This window comes from Pelophylax lessonae (assembly GCF_965119305.1).
Source record: "Pelophylax lessonae genome assembly, chromosome: 1".
NCBI classification, from domain to species: Eukaryota; Metazoa; Chordata; class Amphibia; order Anura; family Ranidae; genus Pelophylax; species Pelophylax lessonae.
The window spans coordinates 862,322,152-862,347,550 of NC_138768.1; the positions used below are offsets into that span (position 1 = coordinate 862,322,152).

The 25,399-nt window shown below is 42.9% G+C and overlaps 1 protein-coding gene across 1 annotated transcript in view; it reads right to left on the reverse strand.

Annotated features, from left to right (window-relative positions):
* LOC309550141 (von Willebrand factor A domain-containing protein 5A-like) overlaps window positions 1–25,399 on the reverse strand; it is a 90,950-nt gene that overhangs the window by 24,762 nt on the left and 40,789 nt on the right. Inside the window, exons 8-13 of the mRNA XM_082250580.1 lie at window positions 23,291–23,435; window positions 22,195–22,274; window positions 21,338–21,452; window positions 17,439–17,597; window positions 11,998–12,035; window positions 9,575–9,789 (exon numbers count right to left, since the gene is read on the reverse strand). Coding sequence (XP_082106706.1) covers window positions 9,575–9,789; window positions 11,998–12,035; window positions 17,439–17,597; window positions 21,338–21,452; window positions 22,195–22,274; window positions 23,291–23,435 — 752 coding nt within the window. The remainder of the gene's footprint in view (window positions 1–9,574; window positions 9,790–11,997; window positions 12,036–17,438; window positions 17,598–21,337; window positions 21,453–22,194; window positions 22,275–23,290; window positions 23,436–25,399) is intronic.

The following is a 25,399-nucleotide window of genomic DNA, read 5'->3' on the forward strand; positions in this document are numbered from 1 at the left end:
GACCTCCTGTAGTGGTGAGGTCCATATGAGCTTGTAAGCAAGCTTTTCAGCCTTTGGTGGTGGTATTGATTCACAGATCATGTGTCAAGGTGGTTGATGGTGGATACATACACCAGGAAAAATTATCACATCACTTGTGGACATTTTTTCTTTCTTTTTAGTAGCATAACTCCTTAAAGCTATATAATTTGAACTGTGTCTATACCTCACATGAGAGTTGCTGCTTGTAATATTTATCTGATTTTGTTCATGATTTTATGTATTAGTGTGTTTTTTTTTTTCTCTCACAATTTTTTTCAATTTGTGGCCGATTGCTGACTCTCCATGCACTGCCCTCCCTTGGATGGGGGGTGCTCTGTGCAAAACCTTTGCAAAGAGCAGCTAAGTATAACGTGTTTGCTATTTAAATAAAATGAAGGAACAAAGCTTTAAGGTTCACTCTAACCATGAGTCCAACCCAACAAACGTACCTGTTCTGAAACAGGAACAAATGCTAATATATATAAGAACACATTTTTCATCATGTGGTTGCATCTATGGCAGAATTCCCAAAGCATGCTGGGTTTTCTAAAGTAACAGCACAGCAGAAGCAGAAAACACAATATAAATATGGCACTTACCAAATTTGGTCATCTTGCTTATAGGACTTGAAGAATCGACCAACTCACAGTCAAAAGAAGAACCGGACAACTTACAGTCACGTTCGAGTACGTTTTGTATGTTCGTTCTCATGATTGCTGTAAGATTTGAAAGATTGTGAGCTATAGGAACCAATACACACTCTTTATTTATATATTTGTGGAATCCTCGCCATGACATGCAAATGCCATCATCAAATCAGGAACAATTTATAGCACGTCTAAATCAAAAAAAAATTTATATTACAGCTTACCAGTCCTTAGATGTAGTGACTGAGTTAGTTTCCTCTTTTTTTCCCTTTTAGCATCATCCTGCAAATAACACCCATTATGTCTACACTTTCTCTACACCCAGGCTGGATTTCAAACATGTCTGCCTTTGTTCATCTCCATTACATGGTGGATGGATGGGGTTAGTATTTTACACAATAAAGATAAAGATATTTCTGATTCAATTTTCCATGGCAAGATCAACAAGTATTTTCTGTACTTGCTGACAATGTTCCTTGCTGGAAAAGAAAGGAAACAAATGCAGCTGGCATATCTAAGGACTGGTGTGGGCAGGCTGAAATAATTAGATACCGTAGCCAGTACCCAGCTTTAGGCTGGACAATAGCCAACCAAACTGGGCAATGTTCATAAGAACTGGAAGAACTTTTTTGTTTTTTTTTTTGTAATTTTTGGTGCCTCATACCAGGAAATGGGGACTTTACGGGCAAGAGTAAGGTAGATAATAGTTTGGTCAAGCAATTTATTTACAAAAATAAAATATTTACAGTATCGTATGAGATATTGTGAATGGGTGAAGGCCCATTGTGTGAATGGTGACGAAGGTATGGAAAATAAGTGACAGGTGAGTAAATAGGTGACATTTAATAGGACATTCTGCTCTGTTGTTCCATGTGTCTTAGGGAACTAAATTCAGAGGAGAGGTCCAATGAGTATTCCGACGCGTTTCGGCCGTACAAGGCCTTTTTCAAGGATGTATCACCACTTATTCATATTTTTTGTCCGCTTCATGCATGTATGCCTTCCCCGGAATTCCAGGAAGCTACAGGAACTTGTTCTGCTTTTTGGCTAGATTGATATTGTTTAGCCTGGGGTCCAATATGGTTCCCTTGTGTTTATAAAAATAAAGAAAAAAATAAAGAAAAAAGTAAAAAATAAATAAAATGATAAATAAATCATATTAACCACTTACCGCAAATCAACGTAGACCTATGATGGCTGCTATAAATGGCTGTAATGGGGTGATGCCACTAGCTGCAGTACCATTTTTTAGAGCCAGCGTCGGCTTTCAGGCGGTAATGACCGATGCGTCTCGGGAGCCACTCGATCCTTACCCCAGCGGTTGGGAGGGGGCGCTCCCCCCTCCCGCCGCCTTCCGCGGCTCTGAACGGGTCTCCTGTCCCACCAGGAGACCCGAGCAACCAGCCAGCACGTTCACCCACTGGTTAGAGTACCGATCAAAGCCGGATGCGGCTTCGATTGGGTCTCCGATGACGTAACCCGGAAGCAGCGTCCATGGCGTCACGTCCGGGTTACTACGCTGCTAAAGGCACCGAATTTAAAAAGTGACAGTATTCAAAAATGCCATTTTAAATACATTGAAGTGCAGTGGAGGGGTTTGGGGTCTTTGAGACCCCCGATCCCTCCATAAAGAGGACCTGTCACTGCCTATTGCTGTCACAAGGGATGTTTACATTGCTTGTGACTGCAATAAAAGTGATCAGATTTTTTTTCTTTTTAAAACCTGTGATAAAATTAAAAAAATAAATAAAACAAATAGGAAAAAAAAAATGTAACTGCCCCGTCGCCGTGAGCTCGTGCACAAAATAAAACGTATATGGAAGGCGTGTCTAAAAATGAAATCGCTGTTCAAACCACACATGTGAGGAATTGCCGCGATCGCCAGAGCGAGAGCAATAATTTAAGAAAAAGAGCTACACTCTAACTCTAAACTGGTAACTGTTAAAAAATTTTAAAGCGTCGTCTATGGAGATTTTTATTGACCGTAGTTTGTCGGCATTTTAAACCGTAACATGTAACTATACCACACACCCTTATGGTGTCAGTAGGTTAGAGATCGGTGTCTGTAATTTTATTGTTATTTTTTATTCTTTTTTACAATATTATTTTTTTTGTTAGCCCAGTTAGGGAGCTTTGGTGAAATATCAGGGGTCTAAACAGGGGTAATCTGCACCACAAGGGGTGATTAGGGTGTGCCCAGGCACACCCTGTGTGCACGCCTATGACAGTAGCAGACTTAGCATCAAACAAATAGCATAGTTTAATGTTGCAGAACTATGCATATCTAAACTGCAGCAATGTTAAGCCTCGTACACATTGGCCGATTGTTGGCCGACCGATCGGCCGTCTTTTGTCCAGTGTTGTTGTGTTGGTTGAAATGTGCTCTAGACTGCACACGAATTTTGTCGGCCAGCAACAACCAACTGCAGAAGTGATGTCATGTTCTGGTTTACGTTTCGTGTGTTTTTTCTTCTCTGACCATGCCCAGTCTTGATCATCAAAATCTGTACTGACTGACGAACAATCGGTCGTTATGCTGACGGCCAACAAAAATTTTATAGCATGCACACCAGATTTTGTTCGGCCGAAAAGTCGCAGTCGGTTGTCGAAAGCATCATACTAACAAGCCGACAATCGGCCGATCGGACGTTGGCCGAAAATTTACGGCCAACAATCGGTGCGTGTGTACGAGGCTTTAGTCTACGTTTTAACTTGGATAACTATTAATGAGCAGAGTGAGACCCAATTAACGCAATGCTAATGTTCTTGAGTGCACTCTACAGTGATACCTTAGAGATGGGTATCCATCAGTGTTCCTTAGAAGGTGAATCCAAATTACCTGGAGCCTGAGGGGTTGATTTGCTAAAGGCCAATAGACTGTGCACTTTGCAATGTTCAGTTGCCCTCTGCAAGGGCAGTTGCACCAGAGCAAATCAGGTAAAGCTTTACTTTGCAAAGAGTACCCAATCATGTGCAATAAAAAACAGCATTTTTGCTTGTACAGTACATAACTGGATAATGGAAGTCAGCAGAGCTTCTGCTCATTTACTAAGCTCTGGAGCAAATGCACTTGCAGAGTGTGCAGTCTTTTTGCCCTTAGTAAATCAACCCCCAAGTTTCCGGAACCTGACGTCTGGTACTGCTAACCGCCAAGTGTGTGGAGTCAGACCTGTCATCTGCCGGGAGTTCTGAGAGGAGATATAACACTTAACCCCTTATTACACCCAGTTTGCTCTGCGTGACATCATCTTTCACAATATACAAAAGCCCAAAAAAAAAAATGGGCTAACTTTACTGTTTCGGTTTTTTTTACAAATGCAGTGTAATATTTCCCAAAAAATGGCGTTTGAAAGACCGCTGCGCAAATACCGCGTGACAAAAAATATTGCAAGGACTGCCATTTTATTCTCCAGAGTCTTCGCTAAATATATATATATATATATATATATATATATATATATATATATAGTGTTTGGGGGTTCTAAGTCGTTTTCTAGCAAAAAAAATAGAATTTTTGTAAGACCTTACCGTAAACAGTCGCCGCCCACTCATACAGTCTTCACTACTGGGTATTGGTCTTATCCACAGGAGTAAAGACTGTATGCTTGGGCGGCAACTGTCAGAGGACGTAAGAGAAATGCAGTTTTTTAAATTTTCCTTGTATGTGATTTGATATTCCTTGCAAAGTGAAGCTTTACCTCATTCACTAAGCTTTGGAGCAACTGCACTTTGCAAAGTGCACAGTCTATTTGCCTTTAGTAAATCAACCCCCTAATGTTGGTGGTTGCCGGCTTCCAGTGGAGCCCTTCTGTGGATGGTGTGAACAGATCTGTCTCTTTTTAAGGGTGTGTGGTATAGTTACAGGCTGCAGAGTAATGAGCTGTCTATGCAAACTGGGTGTAATAAGGGGTTAAGTGTTATATCTCCTCTCAGAACTCCCGGCAGATGACAGGTCTGACTCCACACACTTGGCGGTTAGCAGTACCAGACGTCAGGTTCCGGAAACTTGGGGGTTGATTTACTAAGGGCAAAAAGACTGCACACTCTGCAAGTGCATTTGCTCCAGAGCTTAGTAAATGAGCAGAAGCTCTGCTGACTTCCATCATCCAGTTATGTACTGTACAAGCAAAAATGCTGTTTTTTATTGCACATGATTGGGTACTCTTTGCAAAGTAAAGCTTTACCTGATTTGCTCTGGTGCAACTGCCCTTGCAGAGGGCAACTGAACATTGCAAAGTGCACAGTCTATTGGCCTTTAGCAAATCAACCCCTCAGGCTCCAGGTAATTTGGATTCACCTTCTAAGGAACACTGATGGATACCCATCTCTAAGGTATCACTGTAGAGTGCACTCAAGAACATTAGCATTGCGTTAATTGGGTCTCACTCTGCTCATTAATAGTTATCCAAGTTAAAACGTAGACTAAAGCCTCGTACACACGCACCGATTGTTGGCCGTAAATTTTCGGCCAACGTCCGATCGGCCGATTGTCGGCTTGTTAGTATGATGCTTTCGACAACCGACTGCGACTTTTCGGCCGAACAAAATCTGGTGTGCATGCTATAAAATTTTTGTTGGCCGTCAGCATAACGACCGATTGTTCGTCAGTCAGTACAGATTTTGATGATCAAGACTGGGCATGGTCAGAGAAGAAAAAACACACGAAACGTAAACCAGAACATGACATCACTTCTGCAGTTGGTTGTTGCTGGCCGACAAAATTCGTGTGCAGTCTAGAGCACATTTCAACCAACACAACAACACTGGACAAAAGACGGCCGATCGGTCGGCCAACAATCGGCCAATGTGTACGAGGCTTAACATTGCTGCAGTTTAGATATGCATAGTTCTGCAACATTAAACTATGCTATTTGTTTGATGCTAAGTCTGCTACTATCATAGGCGTGCACACAGGGTGTGCCTGGGCACACCCTAATCACCCCTTGTGGTGCAGATTACCCCTGTTTAGACCCCTGATATTTCACCAAAGCTCCCTAACTGGGCTAACAAAAAAAATAATATTGTAAAAAAGAATAAAAAATAACAATAAAATTACAGACACCGATCTCTAACCTACTGACACCATAAGTATTTACACACAGATATGTGTTTGAGCTTTGGGGTGCACACCCTAATGTAGGGGTCTTCAAACGATGGCCCTCCAGTTGTTCAGGAACTACAATTCCTATCATGCCTAGTCCTGTCTGTGAATGTCAGAGTTTTATGATGTCTCATGGGATGTGTGGTTTCGCAACAGCTGGAGGGCCGTAGTTTGAGGATCCCTGCCTAATGCAATAGGCTGCGCACACCTATGGGTACTGTATACCTGTCAACACGCTAGGCGGGAGCCTCAGTTATACCAGGAAAGTGGTGAGCCGTTAGGCTTTCTCTCTGTGGCTGGATACAAGTTTTATTCATGCACTGATTCTTACATGCAGTGTGAGGGATTTTAACCCTAAGTGCCGGTTCACACTATTGCGATCACAGACATTGCATATGATTCGGAGCGCACTGCTCCTAAAATCACATGCCATGTCTGTGCCGGTGCAAATTCAGCCATACAGTTTGTATGGCTGAATTTGCACCGCAATTTGCAGTGAACACGCACAGGACCCTTTTTTTGGTCCACAGCAGAATCGGATCACATGGTGGTTCACACCAGTGCGATCCGATTCATGTGCGAACTGTCAGATCGTACTGCGATATGCAATCTGATCTGGGGGTGTCGTTTACTTTGAATTGATGGACAAAGAAGGGAGGTATGGGACTTTGATTGAGGTACAACTGAACATGAAAATTATTATTAAATTTATTATATAAATACATATAATGTAAAAACACTGCAACATATAAGTCTACAGAGATGAAACACACAGTAGATACAGTAATACATGATAAATCCATAATAAATACAATATTTCTAGGACCAAAAATGGATCACTCAAGAATACAATGGATATGCTATAACATGAATTCACTGTGTGCTTACAATCTTTACATACATCATAATTTTTTCTGAGATTGCTTCTCTCAGTACATCTGTTTTTTACAGTATATTTATTGATTTATATGTATACTTAAAGACCTTTTTGGCTTTCTATGTGCCTGTACCATCATGTTCTGAAGTGATACACCTGGAGTTCTGTTATTTGTCTATATTCTGGTTGTGGTCCTCTCCTCCCCATTGTCCCTTTGCTGGATATATTCCACGCCTAAGCCCCGGGTCAGGCTTCTCCTGGATCTGCCTCGGTCCCTCCTTTCCAGACTGGATTGCTCGTGAATTATGACACTGCATAAGGTAGAGTCTATTCTTACATATTTTCTAAATTATTTCATAATCTAAATTAGTACATTAATACAATCCATATTCTCATTTTATAGACATATATCTAAGCTCCTGATGAATGGACGGAGGTCCATGAAACGCGTCGAGCCTACAAACTACTCAATATTGATGTTTTATGATGTATGTAAAGATTGTAAGCACACAGTGAATTCATGTTATAGCATATCCATTGTATTCTTGATTGATCCATTTTTGGTCCTAGAAATATTGTATTTATTATGGATTTATCATGTATTACTGTATCTACTGTGTGTTTCATCTCTGTAGACTTATATGTTGCAGTGCTTTTACATTATATTTATTTATATAATACATTTAATAATAATTTTCATGTTCACTTGTACCTCAATCAAAGTCCCATACCTCCCTTCTTTGTCCATATATTTACACATAGGGATGGAGGCAACTGCACATTCTGATATGGCAAACCACTATACCCTTCCTTTTTTTTTTTGTAACTTTGAATTGACACCCCCGGCGTATCGCATATGGCAGTGTGAACTGCCTGTGCTGCGTGCAATGCGGGAACACGCAGTAGATTCGCAGTGTTCCCACATCGCAATAATGTGAGCCGGCACTGATTGTCATTGAATTAATATCCCAGTGAACGATATGAGAGTTCTTTTGACTTTATATGTACTGTACCATTCATGCGGGAACTATGTGTATAAGAACTGGGTGATCTGGAAGTGAGTGGAGGAGACAAGACCTCTGCACTTTTTATTCCCTTAACCACTTACCGACCAGTCACGTTGACTGTACTGCGGCACAGTGGTTAGTTATCGTCTGGCGACGTAGACCTACGTCACCAGACATTCCCCTCTCTCGGCGGCGCGCGCGCACCGCCGGAGGCTCGCTCCCACTGTATTCAGTTACAGCGGGAGTCGGGCCAGGGGAGGAGCAGCGACGATCGCCGCTGCTCTTCCTCGATCGTTGGGGATCGAGTGTGGAGATCCGCCCGCTTGTGTTAACAGAGCGGGCGGATCTCCTAAGTGACAGACAGGGTCAGATTGCAGGATTCAGCATAGCTGAACATGCGATCTGTCCCTGTGTCACTCAGTCACCTCCCCCCACACACGTCAGTAAGCACCAGGCATACATTAACCCCTCCCTCTCCAATAGAAAATTAACCCCTTCCCTGCCAGTGTCATTTATACAGTAACAGTGCATATGTATAGCACTGATTAACTGTAGTAATGTCACTGGTACCCCCAAAGTGTCAAAAATGTCAGTCAAGGGTCCGATCTGTCCGCCGCAATGTCGCAGTCCCGCAAAAAAAAAAATCACAAATCGCCGCCATTACTCGTTAAAAAAAAAAACACCAAAAATGACAGAAATCTTTCCCTTAGTTAGTAAACGCAATAACTTTTGCGCAAACCACTCAAAATACGGTTATTGCGATTTTTTTTACCAAAAATATGTAGCAGAAAACAGATTGCCCTAAAATGTTAAAAAAATTTTGATTTTTACATTTTTTTGGGGGGAATGTCATATAAAAAAATGTGAAAAATATTGTTATTTTTTTCAAAATTGTCGCTCTTTTTTTGTTTATAGCGCAAGAAGTAAAAATCATACAGGTAATCAAATACCACCAAAAGAAAGCTCTATTTGTGGGGAAAAAAAGGACATAAATTTAATTTGGGTACAGCGTTGTACGACTGCGCAATTGTCCGTTAAATTAACGCAGTGCCAAATTGCAAAATATGGCCTGGTCAGGAATGGGGTAAAACCTTCCAGTCATAAAGCGGTTAAAAATACGCTCATTGAGAATTTTTTTGTCAAAGACATGTAGCTAAATACATGTTGGCCTAAATATATGACAAAAATTGAATATATTGGATATTTTTTAACTGTCAAAGTTGAAAAATATTGTTATTTTTTCAAAAATTGTCGCTTTTTTTAATTAATATCGCAAAAAATGAAAATCGCACAGGTGATTAAATACCACCAAAAGAAAGCTCTGTTTGTGGGAAAAAAAGGACGTAAATTTCGTTTGGGTACGGCGTTGCTTGACCGCGCAATTGTCAGTTAAAGTCGCACAGTGTCGAATTGCAAAAAGTGGCCTGGACGTAAAGCAGGAAAATCCTCCGGTGGTACAGTAGTTAAAGGAACAATTTGCGCTTCTGACCTCTTTTGAGGTCTTTTACCGAAGGTGAAGATTGCACATTGCAAAGTGGCAGGTTTTTTTTTGTCACCACTGACTTGCCCTTGGAAGGCGATTCAAGTACGGTGTGGTATTAATGCAAATTGGTTTGGATGTGATTTCACGGACTATTAGGATTTCACATTTTTGCTATTTTGCACTTAAGTCCATTTATTATTGTGTTTGTAATATGATGTATGTTACTTTAATGTATTGATGTATTTTTATTTTTAATTTACATTCTGATTGATCTAATTATTAGGGGGCAGTGCTGCACTTTTTGGTTAGCAGAAAGATCTGCCACGGTCACCGTTGATAAAGAACTAAAGTGGAAGTAACAGTTTTTTTCCTTCCCCATGACGGGGCATGCAGTTATCTTCTACTGTGTAGCGGCACTAAAATATGAAAACTACATACCGGTACATTCAATTGGGATTTTCCTGTGCACGGGAGGACCCTCCATACATGTCTCGGTGTCCTTGTAAACAGCCACATAGGCTGTGAGAGAGGAGACAACACCAGACTGCAGACTGGTCTCCAAGATCTTCTTTTTCACCTCTTCAAACTCTGACTCTGGTCCATATTCCAGCTCAGAGATCAGAGCTTTGGCTGCCAGTCTGTGGATGGTGGGCCTGAAAAAAGATAAACAATGTGCAACACTGCTTCAGGTCAGTCTACCTTTATCTGCCCAAAGACCAGATGCTAGTCAAACTAATAATGCTTTTCACGCTACCAAGCACTTACCCATAGAGTCTTTGAGCAAGTGCTTGGCAGCACGAGACACATCGGCAGTCTAATCTCTTCTACTATATTGTATTTGCTTTAAAAGACATACTATAATAAAACAAGTTTTACCAGAGTGCAGTCACCCACTGTCTTTTGACTGAAAAAGGAAAGGCAGTGCATAAGGAGACCAATACTATGCCAGTCTATGGATATTGGATGAGAGAAGATAGACAGTGCATAATGAGACCAGTACTATGCCAGTCTATGGATAGTGGATGAGAGAAGATAGACAGTGCATAATGAGACCAGTACTATGCCAGTCTATAATATAGTAGATGAGAGAAGATAGACAGTGCATAATGAGACCAGTACTATGCCAGTCTATGGATATTGGATGAGAGAAGATAGACAGTGCATAATGAGACCAGTACTATGCCAGTCTATGGATAGTGGATGAGAGAAGATAGACAGTGCATAATGAGACCAGTACTATGCCAGTCTATAATATAGTAGATGAGAGAAGATAGACAGTGCATAATGAGACCAGTACTATGCCAGTCTATGGATGGTGGATGAGAGAAGATAGACAGTGCATAATGAGACCAGTACTATGCCAGTCTATAATATAGTAGATGAGAGAAGATAGACAGTGCATAATGAGACCAGTACTATGCCACTCTATGGATAGTGGATGAGAGAAGATAGACAGTGCTTGAGGAGACCAGTACTATGCCAGTCTATGGATGGTAGATGAGAGAAGATAGACAGTGCTTGAGGAGACCAGTACTATGCCAGTCTATGGATGGTAGATGAGAGAAGATAGACAGTGCTTGAGGAGACCAGTACTATGCCAGTCTATAAGTGGTAGATGAAAGAAGATAGACAGTGCATAAGGAGACCAGTACTATGCATGCCAGTCTATGGATGGTAGATGAGAGAAGATAGACAGTGCATAAGGAGACCGGTACTATGCCAGTCTATGGATGGTAGATGAGAGAAGATAGACAGTGCTTGAAGAGACCAGAGCTCAACAAGTCTGTGGATGATGGGTGGGAGAAGATAGACAGTGCATAAGGAGACCAGTACTATGCCAGTCTATGGATAGTAGATGAGAGAAGATAGACAGTGCTTGAAGAGACCAGAGCTCAACATGTCTGTGGATGATGGGTGGGAGAAGATAGACAGTGCATAAGGAGACCAGTACTATGCCAGTCTGTGGATCGTAGATGAGAGAAGATAGACAGTGCTTGAGGAGACCAGAGCTCTACAAGTCTGTGGATGGTGGGTGGGAGAAGATAGACAGTGCATAAGGAGACCAGTGCTATGCCAGTCTGTGGATGGTAGATGAAAGAAGATAGACAGTGCTTGAGGAGACCAGAGCTCTACAAGTCTGTGGATGGTAGGTGGGAGAAGGTAGACAATGCATAAGGAGACCAGTACTATGCCAGTCTATAATATAGTAGATGAGAGAAGATAGACAGTGCATACGGAGACCAATACTATGCCAGCCTATGGATGGTAGACGAGAGAAGATAGATAGTGCTTGAGGAGACCAGAGCTCTACAAGTCTATGGATGGTGGGTGGGAGAAGGTAGACTGAGCATGAGGAGACCAAATCTTTGCCAGGTAATGGATGGCAAGTGAGGGAAGATGAATTAGTGCATGGGGAGACCAAAACTCTGCAGTCTGTGGATGGATCTAAAAGAAGACAGACAGAGTGATAGGAGACCAAAGCTTTGCCAGTCTGCTGGTGGTGACCCTAAAAAGATAATCTCTGAAATGTTTCTCATTAATGTAGGATGTCTCATATTAAATACTGACCTTTCTGCATTCTGTATGTTTAGATGCAAAGGAAGGCTGTTCTTTATAATTTCATCATTAAACTTGTACTGCAGAAAGACCTCACCTTCAGCTTCAGTCTCCACCAAGGAAAAGAAAATTAAAGAAAATGTAAATTAAAAAATCTCTTAAAGTGGTTCTATGCATGAAGGTAAAAGAAAACCGTTTTTGGCTGTGAACCTACTGATTGCTGTGGCCAATCACAGCATAGATCTGTGTGTGTTAGTAAACACACAAGCCAGATCTGGCTGGTTCTTCTCCCTGATTTCACTTACCATTCAGAGCTGAAATCAGGGAGGAAAGCCAGGCAGATCTGTAAGTAAAAGCAGCACACATACACTTTTTAGGCACACAGTTAACCCCTTGATTCTCCTATTGGTCACCCTTGTCACCCAGCCAGTGGCATTAGTACAGTGTCAGTGTACAGTATTATCATTGATCACTGTATAAGTGTCACTAGCGATGTCAGATAGTGTCAGTTAGTGCCCCTCCCAGCGAGTGTCATTTAGCACCAGTTCAATATTGCCTGCCAAAAATACACAGCTGCAAGAAGGAGACAAAAAACGCACAGCCGACCTCGCATAATAACGTTTTATTGTAAATGTAATGATATCCTGCACTGGATATGCTAAAAGCTGTCGCAAGCAACCATTTTGTCACGGGCAACCATTTTGTTCAAAGAGGCCATGACAGGCAGACCAGATATACTCAGTGATATTTTCTCCCCCCTCTCCCTACCTCAATTAACTTAAAGAATGCAGGGGGCTGGGCCCTTCAAAGGAAACGTTATCTCAGCAAAGACAGGAAACCTGGCCAGAGGTTGTTCTTCCAGAACAGGCCAGTCGTAAAACTGAGCAAATCCATTAAGGCTGGCCAGAGCTGTGTCATAAATACCACGCAACCAAGCTGTTCATTAGAAAATGAAAAAATACACACACGATTCATAAATGCAGACAGGAACATGACACCTTAACAATAAGTATATATTTGGATGAGAAATGTCATACTGATTGAATTAAGACCATGCATGATTACCATATCACTTATGGAATAGAAGATAGCCATAAGAAATTCCCTGTGTGATAAAGTATCCACGTTTAGTATCTTTTGGTGTCAAATGACATGCTGAATGATAAACTAGCAGTTTAAAGAATGTAACCATTACATATTTCGAGATATTAAGAGTAGTATGGCTCTGTCAACAAAGGAGGTCTTGATATTTGTCATAAACCCAGGACAGCCCTTTGCCACTCTGTTGTAATTGGTCAGGGGTGTCCGTCACCGCCCCTTTGATCCTAGAGAAAAGCTTGCTCAAACTTTGCTATCAGGAGTTCTCATGGTAACATCAAGAAGGAACATCTATCAAGTTTGAGAACCGATCACAACTGGCTCAACTATTGAACTCTGAACTTTGATAACACTCAGGACATTGAATGCAAGTATCCTTACTTCTCAATTCTACCTTATTTTTCTAAATTGCTGAATTGTGTCTCTATTTCTTTGAAACACCTTTTTCTGTAAATATTTTATTTGCACCAATTTTAACCTTTTTATTATTAAACTTTATTTTGAAAAGTGTTAATCTTGTCCCTAAGCTCTTAATGCAAACTAACAAAGAACCTGCCTCTTGAAGAGTGCTACTGTATAGAATAAATCCTCTGACCATTCCTGTCTGCGGTGACAGTGCGTGTTACAGACGATTATTCTAAAATCATAATTGGTATTTCTAAAATTACGAGCGTCCTCTGGGCTCATAATAACGTAGAGGTGGTGGCAGTGAAAGGGTTAATTGCTTAATTAGCCCGGTGACAATCGCTCTCAGCCTGTTGGCATTTAGATTGTAGTCCCGCAAGCTGGAAAATCTTTGTGCAGGGTGCAGCTGAGAGTGGCATTGTTACGCAAGTGACGGCAGGGTGTGAGATTGGCTGGTCCTTGGTCACGAGTTAGTGAGAAGAGCAGGGATCTGATACCCACCCCCATCACAGTAAACACATAACAGTTCAATCACACACACTTATGTCCATTTAAAAATGACAGGCACTTCAGCAAGGACCTTCTCCCCCTCTCCTTCTCGGGTCATATATAAAAGGAGGCTGGGGAGGAGCAGGGGTGGGACCTGAAGAAGGAGGATTTGCCTCCGAAACATTTTGTCTTGACAGCCATCTAGCATCACAAGTGTTCCTTCCTACCCCTGTCTGGCATCCAGCGTTGCCTCGGCCGGGACTGAGGTGCACGTGCGCAGGCGGTAACAGCTGGCGCGTCTGTGCGCAGGCGCTTAGTGGACCCACACGCAGGCACCTGGCGTGGAGACCGGAGATAGACGGACCAGCAGTGGTGGTGTCCTGGGCTGATTGTCGGTTGTAGGGCTCACCAGAGGCCATCGGAGAGGGGGAGAAGGTCCTTGCTGAAGCGCCTGTCAATTTGATTGGACATGTGAGTGCGATTGAACTGTTATGTGTTTACAATAAAACGCTATTACGCGAGGTCGGCTGTGCGCTGTTTGTCTCCTTCCTGCAGCTGTGTATTTTTGACTAAGTCCGCCACCCAGTGGATCTAAGGAGGAGCTGCAACGACCAGGCACTGAAAGTAACGCATCACAGCAAGCTGGGGGCTGTTCATCAGCTCAGCACAAGTTCTGGTGATATACCACTATTTATGTGTGTATTGGTGTAATATGATTCCCGCCACACTATATAGATCATTAATCACCGCCATTACTAGTATAGTGTTTGTACGGATCAGTATCCTGGTTATAATCAGAACTGTACTAGTGTCCCCAATAGTATAGGGTCCCCAAAAATGCAGCATTAACAGGATCAGCCATGATCACTGCCAGTACTTGTATTTGGCCCTCCCCCACCCCACAAATGCAGTGTCATTATAATTTCTGATTACTGCCACCTCTGATACATTGTCTGCAAAACTGTGGTGTTAGCAAGATTAGGCCTGATCTCTGCTAGTACTAGCAGTTAATTTGGTCTCTATTGCACAAGAAGTTCCTGATTGCTAGCCAGAAGCTCTTATTCCCATGGTCATCACTAGGTACCTGTAAAGTTAGTGCCCAAAAAGTCCAAAAAAAAGGTACACTAGTGAGGAGGCCTACAGGGTTCTGAGCATGACAGATGAGAGGAAAGGGGAGGCATCACTGTCAGAATCAGGCTCAGAATATGAACCTGTAGAGAGCAGCAGCAACCCGACAGGTAGCTCTGATGATGGTGAAGAGGTCTCTGCTAAGGTCAGGCGTACCAGACCCCATGTTGCTGAAGTTCTAGAAACACATGATTAGATCAGATACTGCAAGACGCAAGCACTAATGCTGCACTACTTTTTGGTGATTTGGCAAGCACCAGCAGCCTAGTACATCCTGGCCTTTTGAACAATGGCGCTGCAGTATCTCATGGTAAAGTGGCAAGCACCAGAAGTGCAATACAAGCTGGTGAGGCGGCTAGTACTAGTAGCGTAAAGCCACTGCAGCCACCAAGAATTCAAGCACAGGCCCATGGAGCCCATAGTAGCCTTCGAGAGGTGCTTGCAAACCCAAACTGGCTGCCCCCAGATTAAGTAGCACCCGTTTCCCCCCATTAACAGCCTAGCCCGGGGTTCAGGCGGAAACAGCCAAAGTAACAATGCCCCTTAAATCTTCTGAGTTGTCTTTCACCAAAGACCTCTACAACTTGATTGTGGACTAAACTAATGTTTATTCCCAACAATACATCGCCACCAACCCTAATTCATACTTTGCCAGGGCATTCAAGTGGAAACCTATCACGGTTTCCAAATTGAAAACTTTTGTGGGCCTAACCCTTTTAACAGGCATTACAAAAAAATAAAAAAAATTGATTGCAGTTATATTGGTCTAAATACCAAATTCATCATATGCCTGTTTTTATGATTTTCAGTGACAATAACCCCTGTCTCTCACCCTCCTCATGCTCTCTCACCCTCCTCTCTCTCCCTCTTAACCCTCCCTCTCTCTCTCTGCCACCCCCTGCCCCCTTTTACACCCCTCCCTCAGACCCCCCCTTCTCCCTCTCTCACCCCCCCTCTCTCCCTCTTACCCCTCCCCCCTCTCTCTGTCACCCCCTCCCTCTTTTTCACTACTCCCTCAGACCCCCCCCCCTCTCTCCCTCTCTCTCTCTTTCTAACCTCCCCTCTCTCTCTTACCCCCCTCTTTCTCTCTCTCACTCCCTCACCCTCCCTCTCTCCTCCTCCTCTCTCTCTCACCCCTATCTCTCTCTCCCCCTCCTACTCCTCCCCCTCTCTCCCTGTCACCCCCTCACTCTTTCTCACCCCCACTCTCTCACCTCCCTCCTCTCTCTCTCCCTCTCTCTCTTTCTAACCTCCCCTCTCTCTCTCTCTCTCTCACCCCCCTCTTTCTCTCTCTCACTCCCTCACCCTCCCTCTCTCTCCTCCCTCTCTCTCCCCCCTCTCTCTCTCACCCCTATCTCTCTCTCCCCCTCCTACCTCTCCCCCTCTCTCCCTGTCACCCCCTCACTCTTTCTCACCCCCCACTCTCTCACCTCCCTCCTCTCTCATACCCTCCTCTCTCTCTTTATAACCTCCCCTCTCTCTCACCACCCCCCCTCTCTCTCTCTCACCCCCCTCTCTCTATCTCACCACACCCCTCTCTCTCACACCCCCCTCTCTCTGACCCCTTTCTCTTTCTCTCTCTGACCCCCCCCCCTCTCTCTGTCACCCCCCTCTCTATCTCTGTCACCCCCCCCTCTATCTCTGTCACCCCCTCTCACTCTCTCTCTCTCTGTCATCCCTCTCTCTCTTTTACCCCATCCCCTCTCTCTCTCTCTCTCTCTCTCTCTCTCTCTCTCTCTCTCCTTCTGTCACTCCCCTCTCTTTCTCACACCTGAGAAAGAGAGGGGGATGACACTGGGCAGACAAGGGACAGCTTCCCAGGCACACACTGCATAGGATGAAAGCAGGAACGGGAGAGGATTAAATAGGGAGACATCAGGGGACAGGAGGAACAACATACACCATCTATCCCTGCCTTGGAATGCTTATCCTACACTATACATCCATATCACCTCCATATAACAGAACGCAGTACAACTGCTGACTCCCCATTATATGATCATTAACCCATTAGGCCCCTTTTACACGATCAGTCTGATCAGGTCCACCTGTTCATTTTTCAGGCAGAACCAATTAGACCCTCCATTCTCCTCAATGGAGCAGTGGATGTAAAAAGACTTGTGTCTATTTACACCTACCTACCTCCAATCTGTTCCGATTTGCTAAAAACGAATGAAAGGGGAACAGTTCCCCTCTGTCTGATCAGATCGGAGGGCAGTTGGGTGTAAATAGACAATGAAGTCAGTTTACACCCAGCTGCCCACAGTGCAAAGCAGCTGTCTCTGTGTCTACTCTGCATAAGCCGCCAGGATAGGATGTGGTGTGGTGGGGGTGCTAAAATGGACTTTCGTCTAAGTAGACAAAAATCCTTGCACCGACTCTGGTTGAGTACTATATTTTTGTACCACAAGCAGAAACTAGCTTGATCTATGTATATACCCAGGTAGAGTATGACTAACCAATATCGTTCAGCCTGTGTCCATCTACCTCAGTCTAAGTTGTGGGACCGGTTAATTTCTGCAAGGCCTTGTCCTCACTAAACTTTGTAATCTCCATATAATAACAATTTTCAGCAGCCTTGAAGCTGAACTACCATACAAAATGTGATGTTCCCTGGGCCACTAACCTTTCCCTTTAGCATAGTGTAGACAATAGACCTTTGACCCTGGAAGATGCAGGTGGGGACATCAGACAGTATGATGGCTTCCACACCAGAAGGAAGGGTCCATGTGAGTAAGATGTCCTTCACAGGAGGCTGTAAGGAGTACTTGAGTGCCTGAAGCACCTAAAGAGGTTAGTAATAAAAAAGCAAACAAAAGGTTTACCAAAAGCAGAACTTGAGACAAACAGAACAAGAACAACAAGATAAACATGAATTACCCAGAATTAAAGACAAAATAATAAAAATTATATTAACCTTAAACCCAGAGATTTCCCCCACAGTAATGTTTTTTTTACCACTAGATGTCCTCAGTTTGATGGCCAACGTTGTTCAACCCACTTCATCTGAGCCCAGGACTGTGACTGGTCAGTAAAAGGAGAAGCAGCACAGTGATAAGATCTTCTCTCTGTCACTCTTCTCTCTCCTCCTATCTGCATGTTTCTTGTCAGCATGTAAATTTAATAGTTCTATGTATTGCTTCTTCCTCTTACACCCCAGCTCTGCTTTATCGGAACTAAAAAAGGCCAATGCCTGGTCAGGTACTTACATTGATTACATTTAAAAATGCACTTAAACAAATTAAACACAAAAAAAATGCATTTAAATATGCTTTAATGGATAGGGCAGCACAGTGGCTTGGTGATTAGTATTTCTGCTTTGCAGTACTGGGTATCTTGGTTCAAAGCCTGACCAGGACACCATCTGCATGACGTTTGTACGTTCTCCCTGGGTACAGTGGTTTTCTCCAGTTTTTCAAATACATGTTGGTAGGTAACTTGTCCCTAGTAGGTGTGTGTATGTATGTATGTGAGATAGGGACCTTAGACTGTAAGTTCCTTAAAGGCAGGGACTGATATGAATGTACAATATGTAAAGCGCTGAGTAAATTGTTAGCGCTATATAAATGCCTGTGATAAATAAAATAGAGCTATATTATTTTTTGTCCTTTCTATCTTCCTAGATTTAAGCTTTTACAAAACGGAGAATGTCTTATATCAGTGTATTAGCCCCCTTGTACAGTTCCCTCCTGGCCCACATGTACTATTCTCTCCTGATAAAAGAAAAGGAATTGGCAGCACTCCAGGTTGAGTCAAAATCCAGATTTATTGACTGGACATCCAAATTATGACAATCGTGACAAGGTAGACGCGTTTCACACACTGACTGTGTGAATGATTAATGATTAAGCAAACAGTCAGTGTGTGAAACGCGTCTACCTTGTCACGATTGTCATAATTTGGATGTCCAGTCAATAAATCTGGATTTTGACTCAACCTGGAGTGCTGCCAATTCCTTTTCTTTTATCAAGTTTTCACGGAGGCGAGGCGGGGAATGCACCGGTGGGAGTCATCAGGCAATTACACCACCTTGAGCAGTGAGTCCTTGTCTGTTCAATTGCACTATTCTCTGGCCACCCTGTACCTTTCCCTCCTGCCCCTGCCCTACTATTTTCTCCTTGCCCCTCTGTTATATACTGTTCCCTCCTGCCCCCCCCTGTACAGTCCCCTCCTGGCCCCCATGTACTATTCTCTCCTGGTCACCCTGTACTTTTCCCTCCTGTCTCCCCCCCTACTATGTTCTCCTTGCCCCCCTGTACCATACTGTTCCCTCCTGGCCCTCCCTGTACAGTTCCCTCCTGGTCCCCATGTACCATTCTCTCCTGGCCACCCTGTACTTTTCCCTCCTGTCTCCCCCCTACTATGTTCTCCTTGCCCCCCTGTACCATACTGTTCCCTCCTGGCCCTCCCTGTACAGTTCCCTCCTGGTCCCCATGTACTATTCTCTCCTGACCACCCTGTACTTTTCCCTCCTGCCCCCCCCCCCTACTATGTTCTCCTTGCCCCCCTGTACCATACTGTTCCCTCCTGGCCCTCCCTGTACAGTTCCCTCCTGGTCCCCATGTACTATTCTCTCCTGGCCACCCTGTACTTTTCCCTCCTGCCCCCCCCCCTACTATGTTCTCCTTGCCCCCCTGTACCATACTGTTCCCTCCTGGCCCCCCCTGTACAGTTCCCCCTGGCCCCCATGTACTGTGCTGTGCTCTTCTCCCCCCCCTTATGAATCCCCTGTGCTCTGCCCTGCTGACCCTCTGTACACTGCTTATCTTAAGTTTGAACCAGAATTGGGCATCTGTGCAAAAAAGTAAGGACAAGTTTCACATTAAGGAGGGAAGTTTTAATATTTATTCTATCGCTTAATGCTATTTTTAAAAATAATTGTTATATCTAGAGGAGAAGCGTTTTAACCTCAGGCAACGTGGGGGCTTCTTTACTGTTAGGGCTACAAGATTGTGGAATTCTCTACCACAAGAGGTGGTTTCTGCGGGTAGTATGGTGGCTTTCAAAAGACTCTTAGATGTAAATCTCAAGGATCAGAACATTCAGGGGTATGTGAGATGATTACAGCCACACACCTACACAGGTTGAACTGGATGGACTATTGTCTTTATTCAACCTCACCTACAATGTAACTATATCTAAAGCTCGCTGATCACACCGATGTTCCGTGAGCTGTAGATATAAAAATTATTTCAGTGGTTCCCCAAACTCAGAATGTTTGCCAAGGGTTCCTTGAAAGTAAAAAGATTAAGGCACATTCGTCTAAAGGGAGCTGTAGCTAAGAGACAGCCTCGAACAGTGGGTACCAAATCCAGGCAAAGAAGGGAAATCTCCTTTGAATATCATGGAGAAGGACATAGAGAAAAGAGAACAATGTCCTGGTTAAGGTGAAAGGAAGAAGGAAAAGAGGCCTCAAGAAAACCTTGTCTCTGTGTGGTACAAGAAAGGTTTCTGTATACGTAAGGCAGCCAGCTCAGAAACCCGCCTTGTAAATAAGAGTGGACAGAAGAACAACCCTGATAGTTTCAATGTGCTGTTTCTGAAGATCTTGCGTCGTCACTTGGGGGGGGGGGGGGGATGTATTTGGGGCATAATGTGACTGACTGAAGGTGTTCACCAAGGAGTCCGAGGCAAGCGTTTTTTTTAAAAACCACTGCTAGGGCTGAGATTTGACCATTTATGGTACTTAAGGCCAAATGCTCATCTAGAATAGACTGGAGAAAAGACAGGATTCATCCCACGGAGCACCTTCTGGGATGGAATTTTCTTGCACCATGAAGAATATGATTTCCATTTGCAGTGGTAGACTTGATTTCAAAACCAAATCACACAGACCCTTAACCCTCAGAACCTGGGCTTCAGCAGTCAGGCTGTCAAAACCAGCAACCAGGAAGCAGTCCAAAAAAAAAACGGTCCTTGATACAGAAGATCTTGATGCTCTGGAAGGGCCCACATTAAAATATGCCAAAAATCTCATGAGGTTTAAGTACCATGTCAACCTGGGTCAGTTCATTGCAGTGAGAATGACCTCCGTCTCAATCCTGGAAGGAGTTTAGAGGAGGAGCGGTTTAAATCAGGATAAATGATCCCACAGAATGACCGGAGCACCCACTATGAAGGCTAGATAATTCCTGCTCTTGGAGACAAAGATGCTCGATTTGTTTTTAAATCTGGAAGCCAGAAGGACCACCTATAGCCCCCACCTGCAACAGAGGTTTTTAAATACCTCTGAGGTGAAGGGGCAATGCTCTGGAGTCTAGGTGTTCATGCCTGAGGAAGTCCACTAGCCAATTTTCCACCCCAGGGATGGGTGTATGTTGTTTGTGAGTAATATAGTAGTGAGAGGAAGAAAACACAATAATATGGGAAGGGGTGGTAGGGAACGTGTATGAGTTTTGCATATATGACAACATTAAATAATAATATATGCACACCTACAGATGGATCCCTGCTTTCTTACCAATTTTATAAATCTATAACTCAAGGTCTGTCCTTCTAGGGGTCTGGTCTCCTGTTTACTCTTACCTTGAGTTGCATGCGGTCTTTGCCAGTGATAAACTCAAAGGTACCATTTCCTGCCCGGGCCATGCCTTTAATGAGGGCTGTGGAGGCTCCTTCACCGATCCCAAATGTAAAACACCTGAAAAGGGGAGACAAGTCTTAATACCTTGTACAGGTCAATTAGAACTAAAAGCTCTCTTGGATCAGACCATTCTGAAAGGCAACGCTTTGACACTTCCTGATGGTCCTGAAGTTTGCCAGGAATAAAAAAAATTCCTCTGGTCCCAGCCAAAAGGCCCTGCACTGGAGGCAGGTGTGAAAAAAGTGTGTACATGGCAGGGGAGGACTGGGCCAGTGGGCAGGGGGGCAATTGCCCCCTGGGCCACTCTGATATCCTGTAAAAAGGCTGCACTGCTTCTGCCACAGACACGTCTAAAGGATTCCTGGTGAAGAGAAGTAAAAAGTCTCTGCCACTGACCTACTGAGTGTGGGATGAAGACAAGGACAGAGCGCAGGCCTCCCTCCCCAGCATTGATGGTGTAAACTGTGTAGAGCAGAGGTCGGTTCCATGACCTACTTGAGACTCTCCTCCCCTGGCCAGCTCCAACCGAGCTGTCCCAGCTCCCCCCAAATGCCCCCTGCTGGCCAGGTTGGGAACCCGGATTTAGCCGGTGAGCAGAGAGTACCTGGAGTAGGGCTACAACATGGAATGGGGGTCAGGAGGAGGGAGAGTGAGAGGGGGGCCAAGTCACTGCACCATGTGCCTTTGGTTTGTACTTGCCCCCTGGGCTGAAAGTTGCCAGTCTGCCCCTGGTACATGGTGCAGTGGCCTTGGTGCCAAAATTTCAATATAAACAGAAGGATGGAATATTTATAATTACCGGTGTTTTTTAGAGTTTTTCTGAACTTCATCAATTACTCGCTTTGTGTTTCCGACTTCTCCATCCGTGAAGACAAACAGCTGGAGAGAGGACAGAGAGGGGATCAGATACAACAGTATAAGAAAAAACTCAACGGATTATATTGGCCTTGTTCACACGGGGCATATGAATATGTGCCTCCTGTCATGGCTGATTATCGGCGCAGGAATGCACAGGTGTTCCATGCATCCGCGTGCAGGCAGTGCCATGTATGTCAATTGGGACAAAGAAGCTGCATGGACACAGCCGCTGCTCCCATAGTGATGCAGGTGAACGGCCTCAAGCCCTGGGTGCATTTAGGGCCGTGCACACGCACAGATGTCACATGGGGTATGGATTCATATATCCCATGTGAATGAGGCCATGTGGTCCAGCATTGCTTAATGCATTAGTTACCCCAACATTTCATATTCCTGATATGTGCTTGCTGTACCATGTACTTGTATGAGAAAGTATCCTGTTCTCTTGTATTGCTTCCTTTGTGTGAAATCCCTGGTGACCCTGCTAGTCCCCTTGCTCTCCTATTAAAAACTGACCACACTAAGCAGGCAAACACTACATGCTCAGTTCTCTAGCTATGCTGAGAACTCAGTGTACTCTCCTCCAATGATCGGACTTGTCCTGGCACGCCCCCACTACACAGCCATTCACTGGGAAGCTCAGCGTGCTATGTTTCTCCGCCCCCCAGCTCTCATGCAGCTGAGAACAGAGGGAATGCAATAAAAAAGGAAAAAAATGTATTTAAAATGTTTTATTTTTATCAATAAAAAAATGTTTTGCCTTTCCATTCTATTTTAAACTGAATGGGTTGTTTTACAAGGTGATGGTTTACAATCACTTTAATTATAACTGAAAAAATTGAGCAATACAATTCATCAACACTTTATTTCACTCTCTTGCCTTAATATGCAAGTTCATACTAAAGTTATATTATAGAAGTACTCAAAATTCTGACTTATATTATAAGAAGGCTCTGTGACCCCCAAACCCTGAGTACTTGGAACTCTTTGTCACCACACTCAGCAGAAGCTATCAAATGTTTTACAGCCTCTCTGACCTGTCGGGGGTGCTCAGCTATCCCTGCTGTTTGGTAGATGTTCTTCAGGGGTTCGAGAATTTCTGTTCCTCCAAAGCTGGCATCCATTTCATTCACTTTCTTCACTGCCTCCTCCATGGACTGCTGTGTGTACTCCACACTCTCCCTGGGGAATGGTATTTAACAAGGGTATGTTATATGGTTGCTGGAGGGGATGTCAACTGCAACTTACACGGGGCAGATTTCAGGGTGATCGGGACCTAAAGAAGACTCTACAGAGGGCAAATATGGATGCAATCACACAAGAATTGACACAATTTTCTGAAGTGAATTTTGCTGTTGCATGCACATGCTTTACCAAGACCACACTTCGCTTCTCTGATGGCGGTCAATCAACTAAACGTTTCCAACAGTCCAAGAGTGAATAGAAATAATGAAAAATAAACAGCCAAACGGTGACTGAATTTGTTGCTGACACAAACAAAAATGTATTCCTAAAACAAATAGGGGGTACACAATAACATATAACCCACCATGCTGTAATTCAGTGTAATGAATATAGTGCAATAATATATAGCCCACCACATTTTACTTCATTGTAATACATACAGTATATACAGTATATATATATATATATACTGTATATATAGTACAATAACATATCACACCACACTGTAATTCAGTGTAATGCATATAGTACAATAACATATAACCTAGAATGCTGTAAGTCAGTGTAATGTATATAGCGCAATAATATATAGCCCGCCACATTATAAATTAGTGTAATATGTATAGTATTTTAATATACAACCCACCACACTATAATTCAGTGCAATATATATAGCACAATAATATATAACCCACCGCACTATAAGTGTAATATGTATACATAGGCGTGTGCACAGGGTGTGCCGGGTGTGCCTGGGCACACCCTAATCACCTAGGGCACATTAGCATTATCGCTCTGTTTGCCAGTGAGGAGATGGGAAAGATCTCCCTCGGACCTGCTCTGCCATAAGAGAAGTGCCACACACTTCTATTTCACTTTGCCAGCAGGGAGAGTAATGTACCGGGGCCATATACATGTAGGCAAACACATGCATGTGTATTTAAACTTTGGGGTGCACACCCTAATGCAATAGGCTGCGCACACCTATGTATGTATAGTAAAATAATATACAACCCACCACACTATAATTCAGTGTAATATATAGTACAATAATATATTGCCCACCATACTATAATTCCTTGTAATGTATAGAGTACAATAATATATACTCCGCCACATTGTAATTCAGTGTAATGTGTATAGTACAGTAACATTTAGCCCACCAAACTGTAATTCAATGTAATGTATATAGTACAATAATATATAGCACACCACACTATAATTCAGTGTAATGTGTATAGCACAATAATATATAACTCACCACACTATAATTCAGTATAATGTATATAGCACAATAATATACAACAGACAACTATATAATTCAGTGTATTATGTATAGTATAAAAATATACATCCCACCACACTATAATTCAGTGGAATATGTATAGTACAATAATATTTAACCCACCACACTATAAGTGTAATATGTATGGTAGAATAATATACAACCCACCACACTATAATTCAGTGTAATATGTATATTACAATAATATATAACACACCACACTATAAGTGTAATATTTATAATAGAATAATATACAACCCACCACACTATAATTCAGTGTAATATATATATATATATATATATATATAGCACAATAATATACAACCCACCACACTATAATTCAGTGTAATATATATATATATATATATATATATATATATATATATAGCACAATAATATATAACCCACCACACTATAATTCAGTGTAATGTATATAACACAATAATATATAACCCACCACACTATAAGTGTAATATGTATAATACAATAATATACAACCCACCACACTATAATTCAGTGTAATAAATAGAACAATAATATATAGCCCACCATACTATAATTCCTTGTAATATATACTACAATAATATATAGTCCACCACACTATAATTCAGTGTAATGTGTATAGTACAGTAACATATAGCCCACCAGACTGTAATTCAATGTAATGTATATAGTA